This window comes from Culex pipiens, chromosome 2 (genome assembly GCF_016801865.2).
Source record: "Culex pipiens pallens isolate TS chromosome 2, TS_CPP_V2, whole genome shotgun sequence".
In the NCBI taxonomy this organism is placed as follows: domain Eukaryota; kingdom Metazoa; phylum Arthropoda; class Insecta; order Diptera; family Culicidae; genus Culex; species Culex pipiens.
In genome coordinates, this window is record NC_068938.1 from 193,077,446 (window position 1) to 193,100,675 (window position 23,230).

The 23,230-nt window shown below is 35.0% G+C and overlaps 1 protein-coding gene across 1 annotated transcript; it reads left to right on the forward strand.

Moving 5' to 3' along the window:
• The first annotated feature begins 19,836 nt into the window (after window positions 1-19,836).
• LOC120415198 (protein mothers against dpp-like) lies at window positions 19,837-21,214 on the forward strand. Its single transcript, XM_039576656.2, has one exon. It carries the CDS (start codon window positions 19,940-19,942, stop codon window positions 21,188-21,190), a length of 1,251 nt encoding a protein of 416 aa, XP_039432590.1. The 5' UTR covers window positions 19,837-19,939; the 3' UTR covers window positions 21,191-21,214.
• The last annotated feature ends 2,016 nt before the right edge of the window (window positions 21,215-23,230 follow it).

Consider the following 23,230-nt stretch of genomic DNA (forward strand, 5'->3'; position numbering starts at 1 on the left):
ACAGAAAAAAAAATAAAATAGAAGGAATTGTGAAGTGAATGAAAAATGAAAGTGAGCATTTCACGGATAAAATTTTATTTTTATCGAATTCCTTGGACAATTTTCTTTAAAATGCAAACTGTAGAAAGTCTTTTGCTCAAATAGTTGCAAAGTGTTTTAGAAAATCGTCAAAAAAGAGGGCGGTGCCAAAAATAGAGGGATGGTCCAAACAGCTCCAAACTTGGGATTTCTGATAACTATCGATAGATGAACGTTCCTTCCAAGTTTGGTCCAAATCGGTGAAGGTCGAGTCCAAAAGTGTACTCAGTTGACCTGGAATGACCCATATGTCAAAAATATTCACAAAACCATAATTTTTCGAACCAAAACGGCTTATGTCTTCTCCAAAAACTAAGCGTTATGAAAATGTGTTTAATGTTGATTTAAAATGTACGGAATTTTCAACCACAGATTCTGAAAAAAGCATACCTTAAAAAAACAAAAATTCATTGATATTCAGTAAATTATTGACAGTACCGCAACTGTGACAAGGAAAAAAGCATTTTGTGATTTCTGCAATTTAGTTTTTTTTCAGCTCAGATTTTTAAACACGATTCGAGGCACAGTATCAAATTATGTCATAATTTTAGTTTTACTTGTTTACAGTAAAAAATATCACAAAAATGTATAATATTACAGTGAAACCGCAAACGCATGTTCAAAAAGCAATATTTTTAACGATCCCAGCATGAAGTCCTGCCGCTCAAAATTGCACACTTCTATTGTCCATCCAAAAAGTTGAATTATGAATTCCTCCACTTAGCTTCCATTCCGGGTCTTAACGAGAAACCCCATCCTTCCTCTTTTATTTTATTTTATTTTATTTTTCTGACTAAACTACCCTCCCAAAGACGGGGTTTGGCTGCAGATGTAAATATCACACCGAATAAAACCCGGCGGAAAAGTTGAAAAGTTTTCCAACGGTGGTGATTATGGCCGCAACCGGTTTCCATGAAGTGGACGCGGAACGGCATTTTCCACTTTTCGGCAGCGACGGCGCCTTCGCCCGCAGTTGGACAAGTACAATTTGTGCCACTTGACGGAAGTTGGCGCACAGAAAGTGGGAAATGGACTCCTGGTGCGAGCTTTTTTGAATTTTCGATGGTGGAAAGTTTTTTTGGGACTGCATTTTAAGAGAGCTTTTTTTGGGAGTGAATAAAAGCAGCAATTCTATGGTTTCGGTTGGTTTGGAAAGTTCTGCTGAGAACACGAAGGAAACGCCTCGCAGAGTTCCTGGAACTGTAAAGCTTCACTGGGCGCGTTGCCTAGCGTTGACTAGAGATCATATTGTGTTACAGCTCAGTGAGCAACATCCAAATTTGCGTTGGTTTTGCATGCCGAAACCTAACCCAACTTTTTTTTTGTGACGAAAAGTTACAAAATAAAAATGACCTTCAATCGATCACAATATTTGGCCACCCAGGAACCAAAACAGAGTTTTTGTCCTCACGCAGGGAGAAAAGAAAAAAAAACTTTTGATGATGTAACAGCTGCGCTGCGTCGAAACTTTTGCAAACATTGTTAGCCCGGTAGCTAGTTTGTCCGCAAACCCACATCTGGATCAAAATATTGACGTTCTGAGTTTGGGCGAACCCGTGCCCTTTTTTGTACTTTGGTGAAAGCTCCTGAAGGGGTTCTCAAACAATCAGCTGCAAAAACAAGTTCAACTTGTTCATATTGTTTAAACCTGTTCAAACTGTTCAAACGGTTTAAACTGACCAAAATGTTCAAATCTGTTCAAATTGTTCAAATTGTTCAAACTGTTCAATCTGTTCAAATTATTCAAACTTTTCATACTGTTCAAACTGTTCAAACTGTTCAAACTGTTCAAATTGTTCAATTTGTTCAATTTGTTCAATCTGTTCAAATTGTTCAAATTGCTCATACTGTTCAAACTTTTCAAACTGTTCAAACTGTTTAAATTGATCAAACTGTTCAAACTGTTTAAATGTATCAAGCTGTTTAAACTGTTCAAACTGTTCAATCTGTTCAAATTGTTCAAATTGCTCATACTGTTCAAACTGTTTAAATTGATCTAACTGTTCAAACTGTTTAAATTTATCAAACTGTTTAAACTGTTCAAACTGTTCAATCTGTTCAAATTGTTCAAATTGCTCATACTGTTCAAACTGTTTAAATTGATCTAACTGTTCAAACTGTTTAAATTTATCAAACTGTTCAAACTGTCTAAACTGTTCAATCTGTTCAAATTGTTCAAACTGCTCATACTGTTCAAACTGTTCAAATTGATCAAACTGTTCAAACTGTTCAATTTGTTCCAATTATCCAAACTTTTCATACTGCTCAAACTGTTCATGCTGTTCAAACTGTTCAATCTGTTCAAACTGTTCAAACTGTTCAAACTGTTCAAACTGTTCAAACTGTTCAAACGGTTCAAACTGTTCAAACTGTTCAAACTGTTTAAACTGTTCAATTGTTTAATTGTTCAAATGTTCAAATATTACAATTTTCAAATGTTCAAATGTTCAAATGTTCAAATGTTCAAATGTTCAAATGTTCAAATGTTCAAATGTTCAAATGTTCAAATGTTCAAATGTTCAAATGTTCAAATGTTCAAATGTTCAAATGTTCAAATGTTCAAATGTTCAAATGTTCAAATGTTCAAATGTTCAAATGTTTAAATGTTTAAATGTTCAAATGTTCAAATGTTCAAATGTTCAAATGTTCAAATGTTCAAATGTTCAAATGTTCAAATGTTCAAATGTTCAAATGTTCAAATGTTCAAATGTTCCAATGTTCAAATGCTCCAAAAAAATTGTCATAAATAAGAACCCCTGCAGCAGAGTTCCACCAAAACTGCCTTTGTGTGCCCTTAACAAACAGTGAACCCTTTCAATGTTTCGTGAACCCCCTCAAGAAAAGTACAATTAAGGTGAAATTCGACCCATCGCTCAGCGCAAAAGAAATCGATCAAGTGAAAAATTGCTGCTCCCTCCCCAACCCTTTTTGAACCTGCCCAAACCGTTGACCTTCGGGACGATCTGTCGTCGATTGCCAACATCGTCGTCGATCGCTCGATGAAACTTTATCCTTCTCTAATAAAAAAAATGTCACAATTTGGCGTGTGGGCTCTCCCCCAAAACTTTTCACTAGGAGATATTTGATATATTTGTTTGGTCGAAAGCAGCTGGCGCGACAAAGCATGTGCCAGGGTTGAAAAGGTCCAATTAAAACGAAAGGGGTCCGAAACTGGAGCTAGTGACTAATTTGTATTTGGGTAGGATTAACTAACTCGGGGCAAACAGCACCAATGTCGGTGCGAAAGGTGCGCGAGCTTTTGGGAACGTTTGGAGAAATGGGTAATTGCTTGGAAAAATGTTGAGCTGTTCATTGATGGATTGATTTCAATAAAAATACCTAAACATTCAAATTTTGTAACTCAAAATATCAAAACAAATCAAAAACAATTTTTACAAAAACTGACGAGGGCACGTTTCACCAAAGTATTTTTACTTTCGTGTTCTGTCACCTCCGTTAGTAGCCGGAAATATCGACAAAAATGGCAATTTTTCTTCGTCTGATTTTCCGGTGAGCGAAGAAATCGTTCGTCTGGACTACCCCGTCCTTTGTGCTGGGAAAAAGTTACGCGTAAAAATGGGTGACTTTGTTTTAATGTTTTTTACTTAAATTTGCAAAATCCTACAAATATTATGAATCCTTACACCCAAAATTCAGAGTCCAGATAATCGTTCTCTCAAAATTTATTGAGGGCTCAGTGTCAAAATCGATAGAATAATGGTACCAACTCACACCATCATAACAAATGAGTTCATTCGTTAGTTGAATCAATAAATCTCCAACAAGTGTCATACATCGACTTCTGACTTCTCCTTGGTCACCAAGCTGTGGTGGCCGAGACAGCTAAGTCATTGGATTGGTTTGTCAAAGGTCTCTGGTTCGATTCCCGTTGTCGACACTTTTGGTTTTTTGTTTGACGGATGAACTTTTTTTGCAAATGAACCTCGAGAAAATAGTTCTATCGCCCATCTCGAGCTGTGTTCTCTGCGTCCGTGAATGGTACCACTATTCTCTCGACTCGAGACCACCATTCTCTCGGACTAGCGCTGCCAGTTTTGGGTGTAGGATCTTGAAAATTTCATTTGTTCTAGCCATTTCATATCTGTATTTTTTTTTTCTGTGGTAGAATTCTTTAGACATATCCTATCTAAAAAAAAAAAACAGAAAATTATTTTTCAATAACATTGTATAGATAGCAAGAAAAGCTTAATGATTTTATTTTTATTTTTTTATGATTGTTGTCTTTTGCAAAGAACGAGCAATTGATTTACATCGAATCCTGTTAAAAGCAGTTAATAGGCAAGGTTAAAAAATCTCGGCTAGAGGAAATTTCAACAAGTACATTAAAATTTTATTGAAAATGGTCCTGATTAATATTGCATCATAATCGTATTGAACCGCAACTTTTGCAGTCAAAACAAGTTTGAAAATCAATGCATGTCTTGGTTTGTTGTCATAAATTAAACAACTTGAAGAGTATTTTCAAGACTCTTTTTTAATGAACATTATTTTTTAGATTTGGTATTTTTATATCAAAGTGACTGGAGTGTAGGGTACCCAAAAAAATTATGATGTTTTGACATATAAATTTTCTTAATCAAGTCTCAAACGAAAATAAAATACTAAATAGAGCATTTTAATTTTCCTTAAGATCCTTACTCCAGTGTTCTTTTTTTCAAATCTAACCGCGTTTTCTGATGTGACCAAATCTTTAAATATGTGGTACGAGTTTTAGATTTCATTTGGACTTTTAGACTGAAAGTTAATTTTTGCTAGATATTTTTCTTCAAAAATGTTGGTGGTGGTTGTGGGATGTACTATCTTCAAAGTTTGTTTTTTGCCTTTCTTACTAATTTAAATATGGGTCTCGTGGCGCAGGGGTAGCGGCTTCGGCTGCCGATCCCGATGATGCTATGAGACGCGGGTTCGATTCCCGCCTTATCCACTGAGCTTCTATCGGATGGTGAAGTAAAACGTCGGTCCCGGTTTCTCCTGTCTCGTCAGAGGCGCTGGAGCAGAAATCCCACGTTAGAGGAAGGCCATGCCCCGGGGGGCGTAGTGCCAATAGTTTCGTTTTTTACTAATTTAAATAATTATTTGTGTAAAAATTCATCGCTGGAAACATGACATAATTTTAGTTAATTTCTCTTTTTTTAATAAGCAACAGCATTCCTAATTTTAATGATCCAGACATAAGGATCAAATCTAATTCTACCTTTCATAAAATTTTATGAAAATATCTTCATAACATTTATGCTGAGAAGTACAGGAAACAAATATTTTCATTTTAACTTCAGGAAATCCCAGGAATTTTTAAGTAAAATCCCGGACAATGTTAAATATTATTTTACGAAAATCCCAAGAATAACGTCGATTTTTTTCCACAGGATGGTAAATTGGTAGTTCTTACTTGAATTAAAATAATTATTTACTAATGACATTTTCTTAAGCATAAAAAAAATCGTACAAATAAACAATGAATCATGCACCAAAAAATACCAACAGTAGTTTGCCCAAAAAAAAAATTAGGAAACTCTCAAGAGATACCCCCTGGCTTGATTCTTTAGGCAAAAATAAGTAACTGTGCCAATTTTGAGCCAAATTGGTAAAGGTTGAAAATTTAGTATGCTTGATTATTACCTTTTTTTAGTAAAAACTGTGTAACAATTTAAATTTCAATAGGAACAGATCAAAATTTCACCAATTTTGGTGTAAAATTACACTTTTTTTTTAAACAAAGATTATTCACTATTCTCAATGTAATATTTTCATATTAGAGTCTTTGTTTAAAAAAACGGTTCTTACATATTATTAAAAAATAATTTGCATAATTTTTCAAAGTGATACTAAAAACTCGTAAAATTGGCTAGATTAATTTCATAATTCAAATTCCAAATTTTGTCTTATTTTGAACATTTCTTTGGACTTCACAAAAAGGGCAGGTCCAAATATTTTTAAAAGTTTATGTCTTCCTCATTTCCTTTACTTATCGAATCATTTAAAAAGAGAAAACAAATCAAAATATTTTTTTTTAATTTCTATTTAATTGAATTCGGAAATATTCGTTTAACACATTGTGTGATATAACACCGAAAGGCAAAAAAGATTATTATCGCTAATTATTTTTCAATTCATTTTTAAATATATTATTTTATAGGAAAAAAAATCTGAATTTGAAATTCGATTGTGGATTGGTCGGGCATTTTAACAGGATTCATTGCTGTGAATACAAAGAGACGAGTTTTTCGAGTTGATAGGATTTTTCTCAATAATTTTATTTTTAAACATGAACTGGGTAGGCCACACAAGGTCCATTCACTCTTTTTGAAAAGAAGTTTTTTCAAAAAAAAAATTGAAAAAATAACTGCGTTGAAAATTTTTATTTTCAATACCGGCGTGACTTTAACTGACATAGTTTTTATTGTTAAATCAGGTTAAAGGTGTTTACTTTTATTTTAACTTGGAATGTACCATCGCTAAGGTTGCTGATATAGTTTTTAACAAAAAACATCAATGTTCCATTTAGTTAACTAAGTTCATAAGCTTTTCAACAAAATACATATAAATTTTAGGTAAAATTGATAAAAAGTAAGAATTTTGCCTGAAATTAATTAAAAATTGCTTTGGTTATAAAATTATCGATTATTATTGCATTTTAAACTGCATTCGAAGCACGAATCAGAAGTTTTCACTTTTTGTATACAATTTGTTCAACCAAAAATGCCTTTAAATTGGGAAATTTTATCTAATCATGTTTAAAAAACACACAATTTTTATTATTTATTACATTCGTTTACCTTCCCCTAGTGGAAAATTATCCGAAAAATTCGAAAATGCATTCCGTTTTCCGATTTGAAATCACGTTCATTGAGAAAATCATGACACTGTAGGAATATGAAAATAATGCTATTCATCAACGTTTTTTTTTTCTTTACTTTTTACTTAACTTTTAAAACTTTTCAAAATTTAATGATAACTTCTTCTAAAAGTACGTTGAACCTTTTTCTACCCCGATCGGTGTGATTCCATACAATTCCGTACGTATTTTATTCGTACTCTTCATTTTGCGAAAAAAAAATCATATTTAATAAAGTCACCCCGGCTATCAAAGTTACCCCGTTTTACACCATATATTTTTAATATCTTGACAACGAGAAGTTGAGAACAGAACGCTGATAATGTCTGCAAGTAGTAGGCGAAATACGTGTGTGTCAAGATATTAAAAAAAATGCGGAAATAAAAGGAACAACTCGTCTCATAGTATTCACATGAAATTCAATTCGAGCAAATTCCCGGGGGGAGGGGCCAAAGGAAAAAAAAACAGCGTGACATGGAATTCAAGGGCCCAGAGCACATCGTAAAATGACTCAAAGTACCAACTTATACAGGTTTTTGAAAAGTAACTTCTACTTTAAGGGGAAAATAATTTAAACATGTTAAAAATATTTAAACAATTTTTGAAAAATAGTTATCGTAACTATTTTTACAAAACTATATGGGTAATTCTCTACCAACTCACACGAAATCGGGAAAAGTTGCCCCGACCCCTCTTCGATTTGCGTGAAACTTTGCCCTAAGGGGTAACTTTTGTCCCTGATCACGAATCCGAGGTCCGTTTTTTGATATCTCGTGACGGAGGGGCGGTACGACCCCTTCCATTTTTGAACATGCGAAAAAAGAGGTGTTTTTCAATAATTTGCAGCCTGAAACGGTGATGAGATAGAAATTTGGTGTTAAAGGGACTTTTATGTAAAATTAGACGCCCGATTTGATGGCGTGCTCAGAATTCCGAAAAAACGTATTTTTCATCGAAAAAAACAATAAAAAAGTTTTAAAAATTCTCCCATTTTCCGTTACTCGACTGTAAAAAATTTTGGAACATGTCATTTTATGGGAAATTTAATGTACTTTTCGAATCTACATTGTCCCAGAAGGGTCATTTTTTCATTTAGAACAAAATTTTTCATTTTAAAATTTCGTGTTTTTTCTAACTTTGCAGGGTTATTTTTTAGAGTGTAACAATGTTCTGCAAAGTTGTAGAGCAGACAATTACAAAAATTTTGATATATAGACATAAGGGGTTTGCTTATAAACATCACAAGTTATCGCGATTTTACGAAAAAAAGTTTTGAAAAAGTTACTTTTTGCGTTTCTCTTTGTTTCGTCGTCCGTGTCTGTCGCGGGTGACCATGAACGGCCATGATCGATGACGACCAACTTTTTTAAAACTTTTTTTCGTAAAATCGTGATAACTTGTGATGTTTATAAGCAAACCCCTAATGTATATATATCAAAATTTTTGTAATTGTCTGCTCTACAACTTTGTAGAACATTGTTACACTCTAAAAAATAACCCTGCAAAGTTAGAAAAAACACGAAATTTTAAAATGAAAAATATTGTTCTAAATGAAAAAATGACCCTTCTGGGACAATGTAGATTCGAAAAGTACATTAAATTTCCCATAAAATGACATGTTCCAAAATTTTTTACAGTCGAGTAACGGAAAATGGGAGAATTTTTAAAACTTTTTTAGTGTTTTTTTCGATGAAAAATACGTTTTTTCGGAATTCTGATTACGCCATCAAATCGGGCGTCTAATTTTACATAAAAGTCCCTTTGACACCAAATTTCTATCTCATCACCGTTTCAGGCTGCAAATTATTGAAAAACACCTCTTTTTTCGCATGTGCAAAAATGGAAGGGGTCGTACCGCCCCTCCGTCACGAGATATCAAAAAACGGACCTCGGATTCGTGATCAGGGACAAAAGTTACCCCTTAAGACAAAGTTTCACGCAAATCGAAGAGGGGTCGGGGCAACTGCTGTGTGAGTTGGCGGAGAATTACCCATATTCATTTGAACTATAAAGCCAAATTTTAAGAAAATAATGTTCTCTCTTTTCTGGCTGTTAACTAAGAACAATGTTGTGATAAAATCACATTTTCATGGGGGAACATTTTTTTTAACTAATATTTGAATTTCTTTACAAAGACCCTTTTTAAGGATATAATTTATTGTAAAAATATTGTTTAAATCAATAAATAATATTTGTGATGACTACTTTATCTCTTTTTCGAGTGTTTGCACAATATGAAAAGCTACAAAATGTCTAATTATTTTTTATAAAAAATAATCAACTTTTACTAGAATGAAAAGAGATCCCCAAAATTTTCAGGGGTTTTGGAAATTGATTTTTTTGCAATTTTTCAACTGAGTCCACTTCAAACTCAACTTTGCCCAGATTGGCATTTCAGTTAGGAAGAATCAAGCTCAATAATAATTTGATTTGTTTAATAAGCGACGTAAAAAGTTTATTGATTAAGTTTCAATTGTATCAGTTTCAAAATTTCTAAAAACTAAAGTTATTGGCTTAAAGTCACCCCTACTAATTGTACATTTCTTCCTTATCTAAAATACCAGTACCATCAACAACTTTCCACGCACAAGAAATCTTGTTAGCAGACAGCGGCGCGGCTTCGGCGTTGAGATGGTCGGTTGGTCACGTCATTAGTACCTCGAACTCATCTTGAAGCTACATTCAACGGTTTGGTTGCCAAAGCTAGCCGAACTGATGATGATGATGATGATGCCTCCAAGTTGGTCTCCATAGCTTCCGGTTCTTTCCGGTTACTAGCCTGGCGTCATCGTTGTTGTGCTACTCCTTGGCAGGCAGACTTCTCAGAGGATTCGCCAGAACTTCCTCTCCTTCGGCGATGATTTATGATGCCGATGTATGAGAATTTATGACTTTCTCAGCTCCGCAGCTTCCGGACGAATGACTCCTAGACAGGGAATGTGCGAGTTGCGTATTTGCGCTGAGCGAACCTTTGCAAGTTCTGACGAAGTTTTTGGCGACTAGACAGGCCAAGTCAGCACAAAGATGACTCCTCACACTGCATGGGCTGGTTCCCGCGGGACTTGCACCCACCCACATCCATTCTGCACTGTTTGATGGTAATAAAGGGCCCCGAAATCGATTAATCTTGATTAGACTTCGATGTTTTTTTTCCCTGCAACTTCTTTAGTTGCGGGGTTGTGATGATTGTTGCTGAGGGAGGTCATTATGAGGTTTGGGCCGCCACGACGTAATTTGATTGCCCAAGTCTGAACCAATTGAATGGAACAAAGTCGAAAGTGGCGGAAAAGTGAGAAAGTTTTCCCTTGTTTTTTCTCCGACGAGCAAGCTAAAAGTTTTTCTCTCCCCCTTCTGAAGAGGAGGGAGAGATTACACGCACGGTAAACAGACCAACCAGTCATTAGGAGGAGTTTATTTGGCTGTAATTATGGGATAGTGCTTATTTGCAATCGATAGTTTGATGAACTTGCGTGTGGGAGTTGGTTGATTTTTGGTGATTCATCGAAACTGAGCGTAAATTAAAATGTTTCTATAGAAGTAAATATTTTCATGAAACTAATCCTTATGTTTGAATGCATAAATTATTAACATCTATTAGAAAATATCATGCTTCATCAATTGGATATTAATTTTAATTCCACATCACATAAATGGAAATTTTTATTTCAAGTTTTAACAATTTTTATATGATATTTTTCAAGGGATAAATGGATAAAACCCTTGTGGAAGGTTTTTAAACGAATATTAGGTTCTTGTAAATTCAATATAAATGAAAATAAATTTTGAAAAATGCAAAGTTTATCGAATGTTTCATTTTTTGTGAATGAGAATCGAGTGATTTCTGAGATATCCAAGTTTGGAAATCAAGTACTGTGCTTATTGATAGTCTTGATTTTATTCTGAATTTTTTTATTTTCAACTTTCTGTATTTCATGAAAGAGAAAAAATATATAGACACCTTAGAATGAGCAAACATCTAGCAGTGTTTTTTGAACAAAGCGTTGGAATAGCAACACAATTTGTCATGCTTACGAAAATTGTATTACAGCTTAGATAAATATAAAAAAAAAGTTCATACATATTTTCATAAATTTAGGATATTTTGAAATGAACAGATAAACTAATTGTAATTATATATTTTAGAAAACATACATGACATTTCCTTTTTTGCATCAACAACTTTTTTCAGTACAAACATGTCACATTTAAGTAACTAAAATAATAACGTCTTACAATTCTAAAACCCATTTAATGAGACAAAGTTTTTAAACGAAAAAACGAAATATTTTTATAAACCCAGTTAATTTATTTTACTACAGTCCAGACTCAATTATCCAAAGCCTCGATTATCCGAAGTTTCGATTATTTTTTTCGTTTTTTTCTGTTTTCTTGTTTTAAACATCAAATTTGAGTTCTGAGACCCCATTAAAGTCAAATTTGCATTTTTGATTGATTTTTTCAATATTTCCTCACCGCCATATTGGCCGCCATCTTGGATATGAAAATTTTAAATCACTTTAGCGTAGTTTCGGGATCATACTTAACTCGACAGTATAATTAGACAGCCAAAAAAAACTTTTTTTCGTGATTCGATTATCCGAACTTTCGATTATATGAAGTGATTCTTTTCCGGGGCCTTCGGATAATCGAGCCTGGACTGTATTCTTATAGATTTTCAAATAACGAAAATAATTCTTTAAACCTCATAAATAGACAAGAAAAGAATACGATCCATTTCAGTTTAAAGTTAATATCATATGCTCAAAGTCATAATTGTCTTGTGATGGTTTTTTAAATAACTAAATTCTTCATTATAATTTATTTTCTTGCAAAAAAAGATTTAAAAATGAACAAGCAAATAGTAAAAACATGCAGCATTTTTTTATATTTTTCGAAAAGACTTCTTATTTGGAAAAAAATAACACATAATGCTTAAAAAAATGTGAAACTCAAATTTCTGTGACAAAACATGTAAGAACATTTAAAAATCCATAGATTCATAAAATAATTGTAAGCATAAATTTAACAAATAAACCATTCATCATTGTAATGAAAACAAATAAAACGAAACTATTGGCACTACGCCCCCCGGGGCATGGCCTTCCTCTAACGTGGGATTTCTGCTCCAGCGCCTCTGACGAGACAGGAGAAACCGGGACCGACGTTTTACTTCACCGTCCGATAGAAGCTCAGTGGATAAGGCGGGAATCGAACCCGCGTCTCATAGCATCATCGGGATCGGCAGCCGAAGCCGCTACCCCTGCGCCACGAGACCCATCGAACAAATAAATAGAAAATTAAAAGATTTTTTTCAAAAGTTTTGAAACTAGAGTATAATCAAATACTATTTTCGCATTTCTAGAATAATTTTTCATTTTGTTAAAGTAAATATTATCACAAAATTTTCATCATTTAAACAGTACTGCTACGGTCAAAAGTTTTCAATATCTTATAACCCGAGCAGACGGAAATAACTTGGGAAGGTCGGTTTTTGATATTGTGAGAAGATCGAAATATGTTATTGGGATGATCGGATTAGTTGTTAAAATAACAAAAATCAATAACAAAGATTTGTTCGAAGAATAACTTAAACTGTTATTATGTTGTTATTGCAATAACAAACCAATAACACAGAAGGAATCATGAAGGAATAACAAGATTTGTTATTTTGTGCGGAGAGGTGGAGCAGAATAATAACAAAAAATGTTATTGAACTGGTATGTCTCCATAACAAAAAAAAGTTATTGTTTTGGTTTATTTGCCATTTGCAAATAAACCTGCAGTTGCCAAAACTCTTCTGTACTAATCAGGACTGTAGAGTCGGGTTCCTTCAAGCGACTTTGAATCCATACTTTGAAGACAACTCCGACTCTGGATGCAGGATATGACGTCAACGCCGACTTCAGCTCTCCAAAAATACCCGACTTCACAGATTCCGACTCCAAGTGAAAAATGCTGAAAATTAGCTGAATCCGATGCCGTTTCCGAGGTCTCACTCCAGCTCAAACTTCAACGTCAGCTCCGACTTCCTCGCTCTGTGAAAATAATAATAGTTTTTGTTATTCATATTCAAAAATTCTCAATAAATAAATCAATTCCCTTAGAGAATAAAACAAACTTAAAAAACAACTTTCAAAAGTTAATTTTATCAGATTAATTTAAGCTTGAGGACCCCATATCATGGCCAAAATAATGACCCCGACGAAATTGGTCAAAATATCCCGTAGTATTAGCCATTTTTAGCAAACTCCTTTGGGGGTATATCAAATAATTTAAAAAATCAATTTTCAAATTTTCAACTTTTAAGAATAATTTTTGTTTAAGGACCCCATTTCATGGTCAAAATAATGACCACGATGAAATTGGACAAAATCATACCAAAGATCTAAACATATCTAACAAAAGAAAAAAAAAGATTGTGTTATGGACACTTAAAAGCTTTTACATTTGTGCAATTTATGGTAATTTTATTTCTAAGTCAGAATACCAAACGAATAACAAGAGTTTTTGAAATGTATAACATTTTCTCTTATTAGCGTGTTATTAAAAATTTTCAGTATGACATCACTTTAATACCAAATCTTGTTATTTTATCAAAAACAGTTATTATTTTTTCTTCTTGAAGTTGAAGTTCAGGATAAAATAATAACACTTTTTGTTATTTAACAGGATTTGTTATTGAAATATTATTAATTTTGTTATTGCCGTCTGCCCGGGAAATCTTTTTTTTTCTTATTTGTGGTTTCAAAATGTATTGTTTTCAAAAGCTTGAAATGTTTAACAATGTAAAGCAAATATTTTATAACAATTGTGCAAGTCACTGACAAATTATTTTAACTTAAGAAATTTGTTAATGTTCCCAATTTTTCGGGACTATTTTGAAGGGGAGGAGGAGGACACAGTCGGGTCCGGTGGTTTAGTGGTTAGCGTGGTAGCCTCCAAACCCCAGTATGGCCTGGGTTCAATCCCAGACGGACCCGGTGGCATTTTTCAACACGAGATTTGCCTGACCACGCCTTCTATCGGATGGGGAAGTAAAACGTCGGTCCATTAGCGTAAAAGAGGTTTTGAGTGACTCACCTCACATAACCTTCGGACACCTAGAAATGAGCAGAAACTTGCAACAGAGCCCACAAAAGACCCGGGGTCGTTAAAGTGGGTTGCTTTGCTTTGCTTTAGGAGGACAAAGTATTTTAAATTTAATTTGCAAAAGCCTTTTAAAACTCAAATTAAGGGGTTACATACATGTAGAAAATCACTAAATTTCACAGAAAAATATTAAATCCACTTAAAAGATGAATTTTAATAACACCTGAAAGTTTCATAAAGATATTTCATGATTTAACTGAGTTAGAAACAATTTATGCTCAGAATTTTGCTGACTAACTTTCTGAGCGTTTATCTCTAAACACCTAGTTGATTTACGGGTGCCACGATATTTCGAGATGGGACGGACCAAATTGGCTAAAATTTGGGGTGAAGACTCTCAAGACATATCCCGTGTGCATGACGAAGCCCGATTATGAAATTTTGAATTTTGAAAAAATACAAAAATCAAAAACTGTCGATTTGTTATATGAAAAACAGAAAAATATTTTTATCATTTTTTTTAAACAAACTTTTTGAAAATCGGCCTTCGTCATGCACACGGGACCGGTTTAGCGAGTCTTCACCAAAATTTTGAGCCAATTTGGTCGAAGCTATGTTGAGATATCGTGGCACCCGTTTTTTGAAACTGCTAACATCAAATATTGTATTGTTAATAGATGAAAATGTATATTTCAATGCCCTGAACACAGATTTTGAAAAAAGTTTTAATGTGTGCTCAAACCAACCTCTGAAATTTTTGCCGATTTACATGTATGTAACCCCTTAAAGTGATTTAAAGACAGTCAGGGAAATTTGTAGGATTGCCATGATTACAGATGTTAAAATATCAACAAACCATTTTTGGATAAACTTAAAAAATCGAATGGATACCTACCCAAGTAACATTTTTTTCCAGGAGTTCTAAAAGAGCTCTTCAAGATAGCTACAGCATAGCAGTTTGGACCGCGGTAGGATAAAACTCTCTTTAAGTACTCTTCCAAACTCCTGAAGAAGTTTTGAAGAGAATTTTATCTTACCACGGTTCAAACTGCTATGCTGTAGCTATCTTGAAGAGCTCTTGTAGAACTCTTGGAAAAAATGTTACTTGGGTATATAATAAACCAATGAACAGAATTTACTTCTTTGATCATAAAGAAAGTTCTGATAACAATTTTGATTTTTATATAAAAAAAAAATCATCAATTACTCCTACAATCCTTACATTTCTACAATGATGATACCAGACAAAACATACAAATTTTGAATGAACAACTTGCAACAAAATTTTGTCGAACAAATAAAATAGAATGATTTTTTTCCAATTTATTCACCAAGAAAATTATATAGAAAATAAGCTTAATTGTTGGTCTTTATTTTACGAGGATATTTTACAAAAAAAGCGATCTTAGCAAATGTTTAGCAGATTCCCAAAATGTTTCTTGAAATCTTCTCGAAAGTTCCATCGGATTTTTTAATGTGGTGAAATTGGTTAGTTTTACATTTTGCAATATTTTGTAATATTAAACATATTTTTTTACAAGAATAAAATAATATTAAGAACTTTAAAATCAATTTCAAACATTTGAGTGCTCACACCACATTTGTCACTTTCATGGCCCATTTGGGCCACATTCCATTTCGCCGGCAGTTCCAAATCAGCCAAAACGGTCCACCACCGCCCGATAAAGCAATAATCGAATCTTTATGGGTGTGACAATAAACTCGAAAAATAACGAACCGAGAGCGCTGCCCGGTTGAGCATCCACGTGTGGAATCACAAATGAACCTCCAGGTCCAGTTGGCCGGAAAATGGGGTCCACTCAGCCACCAGTCAATCGGAATTTTCCCACGTGTGTGTGTGTGTGTGTGCTAGGAATAAAAAGTAGAAACACAGCTCAGCCTCAGAAGTCAACCCGGAAGGCGTCCAAGAAAAGCGTGAGCATATACGGTTCTTTTCACTTCTTAAAAGACGGTAAAATATGGCCCAGATTGCCACTTGCATAGTAATAATTTACACACTTGGCTGCCGGAGTTTTCCGTTTGGTTTTGAACTCCACAGCTTGCCATCTAGTACTGGCCACGTGGAACAACTCAGAGGTGAGGTGTGTTCCAGTTCTCTCTCAATTGAAATATATATTCGGTGAGCAGCGATAAGTTGGTTAAGTTCACATTAGGGTGATAAATTTTCAACATTGTTAGCAAAGTTAGCTTTTCAAAATAATTTCAAATACTAACCACCCTAACGTTGCACTTTAGCGGAAAAAGGTCCCGTTTGTTATCCTTTTGGGTGAGCCAGGTGAGAACTAGGACCAATGTATGTGAGTGTTTTTTTTCTTCTCTGTTTCAAGCGAGCCAATGTTCCGGCTGCCGGTGAAAATTGAGACCACTCTTTTTGGCGGAAGTGTGCGCGCGTGGCCTGGTGCCGCCACACAGAGAACAAAGTTAAGAGGACATTTTGCTTGCAATTTGCCAGATGTTCTGGTTCAGCGGTATAACTTACCGTCTTCATCGCAGTCGCGCACATCATGAAAAGTTCTACGGGGTTGGGCACCGGGGTGAACGGGGTAGTTCTACATTATCGTAAATTTGGAGCAAATTACCACCCTGAAAGCCTAGTGTTACTAATATGGGAGTTTATGCGGAGAATTGAAGGGTTTGGATCATTTTTCTTTTATAGCGATCGTTACAGCAGACTCTGGATGGCATTTTTGTAAAGCATCGAATGTAATAAAACTTATTCTTATTTTTTTAAATGTTGCTTAAAATTATTAACTTCAACTAAATGTTCAAGTAAAACCCAAAAAAAAAGACAATGGAATGATGAGAAGAATAATACTCCACTTTTCATTATAAAAATATAAACAATGGTTGAGTTAATTTTAAATTAAAATATTTTATCAAATTTAAGCTAATTAGCAATTCCGTGGTTTAAAAAATGGTGAAAATAAAAAAAAATATATTTTTCATTGTTTGTCGTTTTACCGATTATGCACACGATGCGTTGCGTTAAAAATACAGATTTTACTTCAAACAAATTGTAACACGAATTCTTTTTTTATAAACCATTATCATTTTTGAATATATTATGTAAAATTTTCCAAAGAATCCGACAAAAATATTTTTACCCTGCAAACACTCAATGACTCCCCGCCGTAGTCATGTTTTTGAGGTTTTTTTTTTAATGTTATATATCCGATGAGCATTTAAGTAAACATTTTAGTACCACCCATAAATGGCTAAAACTACTCAAATAGCTCCAAAAATGCGGTTATTACTCCCTCTCCCAACTCAATCCAATATTGAGTCCGATCGAAGCTTTTTTTAATCATGCGGAATCGCTAAAAATAACATTGTTGAATGTTGAAAATTTGGTAGGTTGAATATTACCTCTGTTTTTGTAAAATATTACTAAAAAAGTATGTAAAAATTTGAACCTGATGAATATTCATCAAAAAATGATGAAAATTGACCATTTTCAGGGGTAAAATTAATATTTTTTTTGACACAAAATCTGTCATCATTTCTTGATGAATATTACCATCATTTTTTCTGTGTTTAAAAATATCATAAATTTTCTTTTTGTCTGCTTCTAGGCCAATCAACAGTGCTAACAAAAACACCTCATTTCATATTTAATTTACTACAGTAAATTAAATATGAAATTTGAGCTATTTTGTAGGACAATGTATCTCTAAAAAATTGCAAATAGTTTGGAATTCATGTACCTAAATTTTCTAACTGAAGTTGTTTGTCTATTTTTCCGACCTGCAGTCGGAAATTGGTTTTCAACAGAAAGTCTCTTATATAATTTCGGTTTGATTCAATAAATTGATATATAATATAATAATAATACATTAATATTTAAAACGTTCTCAACCAATTAAATACATTTTTTAATCAAAAATAGACTCCAATAGTTTGTTTGTGGGCCATTTTAGTGAAAATTTTAGAAGAAATGGGAAGAAAAAACTTGTTTGTATATTTAATAAACAAACTTAGGCCGCTGCAAATATTTTTCAAAGTTTATGTCACCCCCTTAAAAATTGATCCCAAAAATCAGGGAGCAAAAAAAATATTGTTCAAAAACCTTCAAAATTTTATTGAAAATAGAAGTCAAATCAACTGAAAACAATCTAAAACGCATTTTTCTGCATTGATAATCATATTTAGCATGTTTGGGCTGGATTTAAAATATTTTGAACTTTTATGGAATTGCAATGTACAGCACTGCAAAAACTATTTTTCTGCAAAAAAAAATCGTCAATACTTAAGTATTTTGGAAACTAATGATTGCAAAACAATTGGACAGGTGTATAATGCATTTTTGAACACTTTTTCATGCATTTGTTAAAACCGTGGCTCGTTAATTCAATTTATTGACTTTTTTTTATTTTTTTGCCCCCCTTCTTGACTGTGATTAGAGTTGAGGGGACATAAACTTCAAAAAATATTTGCAACGGCCTTAACTAAAAAAGATGCATTCAAACCTTGACAGAATCCAATGATACAAAATTGTCCAGTTTTCTTGCTTGTTTAAAATATAATTGAATAGGGGAAAGTGGGGCAAGTGTAACAAGCTAAGCCGTACGTTCTACTCAACTAGTGGGGTAAGACGAACAACCCGTTGGAGCAAGAGGAACAATGCATGAAAAAACATGTTAATTTGCTAACAATTGAACTGTTATCACTTAGATACATCAGATTAGAATGTATTTGAAAGGTTTCTTGCATTTTTAAACTAAATAATAATGTTTTATCGTTTTCACGAAAAAAATATTATTAAGATGATAAATAGTAAATTTTCATAATATCACTATGTTTTGTATGGACAATTTTTTTTAACAATTGTTTATCAGTTTTTAAGTACTTTCATGTATTTATTTCCCAATAAAATATGTTGTTGCAGCAATTCGTATTTTTTTCCATACTAAAAATCCATATGGTACACTTGCCCCACCTGAACAAGATTTTTGAAAAGCTCTCAACAAAAATAACCAAAAGTTAAATCATACTCTCTAATAGGTGCAAGTCATTGGTTGGAACACTACTGATCTAGGAAAAATAGCATTTTGATAAAATGAGTCTTAAAACGAACCCTAAGCCTTATTTTGTACTTTCCAAATATTATAAGAAAACAAAGGTTTTGAAAAAACTTCATTAAATCTTATGCCCCGTGGCGTTTACGTCGTTTTGGCGGTTATGTGGTAGTAGAATCAGCTAATTGCATTGCTAGCAACAATTCCTCATACTGGAAATAATCAAAATTGTAAAAATTATGGCCGTACGAGCGATTGTTCCTCTTGTCCCGTATGGTCGTCATGCCCCACCTTCCCCTAAATAATGAATTTGTATGCTTCCAAGTCACGCAAGAAGTTTCAAGCATCCTAGTTTACATGTAGTATTGAAAACGGTTAACGTGATTAAAATCGGAGATCAAGTCTCGTTACATTTGCCAACTAAATTTAATATTTTCAATTGATTTTTAAAACATTTTATGCGAGTTTATTTTTCTACAAATCTATTTAATATAAATGTATTTTCGCTGAAATGTTATGTCATGCAAATCTCTTACCTCAAAGTTAAAGATTATGATGGTCTTACCAATACTCACAAAAATGTAGTATAACAATAACATTAGTTTTACCTGGAGTACAAAAATGAAGAAATCTGATGTGACAATAGCTTCAAAGTTGTTTGTATTGAATGTGGTGAGAATAACAGATATTCACAGGTAAACTTGTGGTAAACTGCATAGTTGCTAAAACAACTACTTCAATGTGTCATTTGTTAGCATAGGTAGTCGCAAAGAAACCGTTAAAAACTCAACACTTGATTGATTTAGTCCGAAGTAGGAGGTTGTTAGTAGAGCTCAACCAGTTAAACAGAATTGTGACATTTGTTCCATCACCAGCCACAATGGACGGCGGCGAATCTTCCGGCAGCAAGATGCTGTCCACGCTGAAGAGCCTCGTCTCCACGACCAGCCCCTCGGTGAAGAAACTGCTCGGCTGGAAGCAGGTCGACGAGGAGGAAAAGTGGGCCGAAAAGGCCGTTGAGTTCCTCGTCAAGAAGCTCAAACAGCAGAAGGGAACGGCCATCGAAGATTTGGAGCGAGCGCTGTCCTATCCGGGCCACCCATCGAAGTGCGTTACGATACCGCGTTCGCAGGACGGCCGGCTGCAGGTGTCCCACCGGAAGTGCTTGCCGCACGTGATTTACTGTCGCGTTTGGCGTTGGCCCGACCTGCAGAGTCAGCACGAGTTGAAGCACATCGAGAGCTGTCAGTTCCCGTACAACGCCAAGCAGAAGGACGTCTGCATCAACCCGTATCATTATACGCGGGTTGAGAGTTCGGTGCTGCCGCCGGTTTTGGTTCCAAGGTATTCGGAGTTTGCACCACCGGCGTACTCGCAGGTGCCTCCGCAGTATAACGCTATGACGACCTACATGGGCCCGCACAGCCCAACTCCGTCGATGTCCAGCATGGGATCGAGTCCGCCGAGTCCGTTCGGATCTCCTACCCATAATCAGCTGGACACGAACCAGGTGGAGCCGGTTGCCTTCCAGGAACCTCCGTACTGGGCGGACATTGCTTACTACGAGATGAGTACCCGCGTTGGAGAGGTGTTTCACTGCAAGTCGAACTCGATCGTCGTGGATGGGTTCACCAATCCGTCGAACAAGTCGGATCGATTCTGCCTGGGCCAGCTGAGCAACGTCCGCAGAGACAGTAACATCGAGAGTACCCGTTGCCACATCGGGCAGGGAGTTCAACTGTATTACGTCCATGGGGAAGTCTACGCCGAGTGTCTTTCCGATGCGGCCATTTTCGTGCAGAGTCGTAACTGCAACCATCAGCACGGGTTCCACTCCAGTACGGTGTGCAAGATTCTGCCGGGATGTTCGCTGAAGATCTTCAACAACCAGCAGTTCTACCAGCTGCTCTCGCAGTCGGTGCACCAGGGGTACGATGCGGTGTTTGAGCTGACCAAGATGTGCACGATCCGGATGAGCTTCGTCAAGGGTTGGGGCGCGGAGTACCATCGGCAGGACGTCACCTCGACGCCGTGCTGGATCGAGATTCATCTGCACGGTCCGCTCAAGTGGCTGGACAACGTGCTGAGCCAGATGGGATCGCCGCATAATGCGATTACTTCGGTGTCTTAAGAAAAATTGAAGTTGAAAATCGTGAATTTAATAAAAAAAAATCTCTAAGAAAATTTGTCAACTTAACATTTAAAGTTCAAGTCAATGTTTGAAAATATTTATTTGAAAAGATATCCTGCAGTTTCACTGTTCGACGTTATCTTAAGAATCTCAACAGCTATCAGGGGCACCATAAACCAGTCAGTCCAGGCCAATGCCCCCCTCTCCCAGTAGTGTGACACTGCAGGTTTTTCAGCTAGCTGATTTCTGCTCTTTTCTTCTTGCACTACCACATCCTATCCGTGCTTCTTGGCGTAAACGCCATTTCCGGAGCCCAAGACATCTTCCACGAGATAAATAGTACCGACGACTTGGTGTTCACACCAAGTAGCACCAGTTTTACTTGGCCGTGTGGTTTTATGTCGCACTGGGAATACTACACGAAGAGTTTGACCCCCTTAAAGAAGAAGACCTATAAAATAAGACAGCAAAGCTCACTGCTGCTGGCTCCTTAAAATAGAACATCTTCCCTGATTTGGACAGGAAGATTTTCGGTTGTGTATTTTTTTAAAGTGTAAAATGGATTTTTCCAATTAATTTGCGAAATTCTCTTCAAAAAAACCTTTAAGAAATCACTTAAGACAAAATCAACAAATTTAAACTACTTCAACATCCCTAAAAATTGCGTTAACTTTTCCACTGAATGCAACAAGAACCAAAACGAATCACTTTGTGTGCTTTTTACAGCTCGCGTGTCTGGTGATGCATCTCGCGAACCTTTTTTTCCGCAGTTTACTGCTTGTTGTTTTTCCACTTTTGCTTCCTTCCAACCAAATTTGCACAATGCACTAAGGAATGATTAAGATGGTGGCAGATTTGGGTGCGCGTCCGAGATCCGAGCTGTCAGATTGGTCAGTTAGATGCTTCAAGTGATGGTGCCGGGGAAAATATGTCGGAATTTTATTAGTTTTTAGCTTTTGGATCTGACATTATGCTCTGTTGTTTTGTTGTTCTATTATTCTATGGTTCTATTGTTCTGTTGTTCTGTTGTTCTGTTGTTCTGTTGTTCTGTTGTTCTGTTGTTCTGTTGTTCTGTTGTTCTGTTGTTCTGTTGTTCTGTTGTTCTGTTGTTCTGTTGTTCTGTTGTTCTGTTGTTCTGTTGTTCTATTGTTCTATTGTTCTATTGTTCTATTGTTCTATTGTTCTATTGTTCTATTGTTCTATTGTTCTATTGTTCTATTGTTCTATTGTTCTATTGTTCTATTGTTCTATTGTTCTATTGTTCTATTGTTCTATTGTTCTATTGTTCTATTGTTCTATTGTTCTATTGTTCTATTGTTCTATTGTTCTATTGTTCTATTGTTCTATTGTTCTATTGTTCTATTGTTCTATTGTTCTATTGTTCTATTGTTCTATTGTTCTATTGTTCTATTGTTCTATTGTTCTATTGTTCTATTGTTCTATTGTTCTATTGTTCTATTGTTCTATTGTTCTATTGTTCTATTGTTCTATTGTTCTATTGTTCTATTGTTCTACTGTTCTATTGTTCTATTGTTCTATTGTTCTATTGTTCTATTGTTCTATTGTTCTATTGTTCTATTGTTCTACTGTTCTATTGTTCTGTTGTTCTGTTGTTCTGTTGTTCTGTTGTTCTGTTGTTCTGTTGTTCTGTTGTTCTGTTGTTCTGTTGTTCTGTTGTTCTGTTGTTCTGTTGTTCTGTTGTTCTGTTGTTCTGTTGCTCTGTTGTTCTGTTGTTCTGTTTTTTTCTTTTTGTTTCAATGGTTACGTATAAGAATTTCTGGTCTCAAACAAATACCAAAAACCAAATTTATTCACTGCCATCAATTAAAACTCGACGTCCACGTGTTCCAGCAAACTGGAAACCCCATTTCCCCAGGATTCTAAATTTACGACAGCCCAATAGCTGCCCACCGTGGCGACCAGTGGTTTCGGTTATTAGAACCAGCCAGACCGTGATCGATGAGCCGATAATGAAATTCTGAGCACTATTCAATACCGTCCCCCCAGCCCTTCCCCTACTTTATGGGATGGACGCTTGTT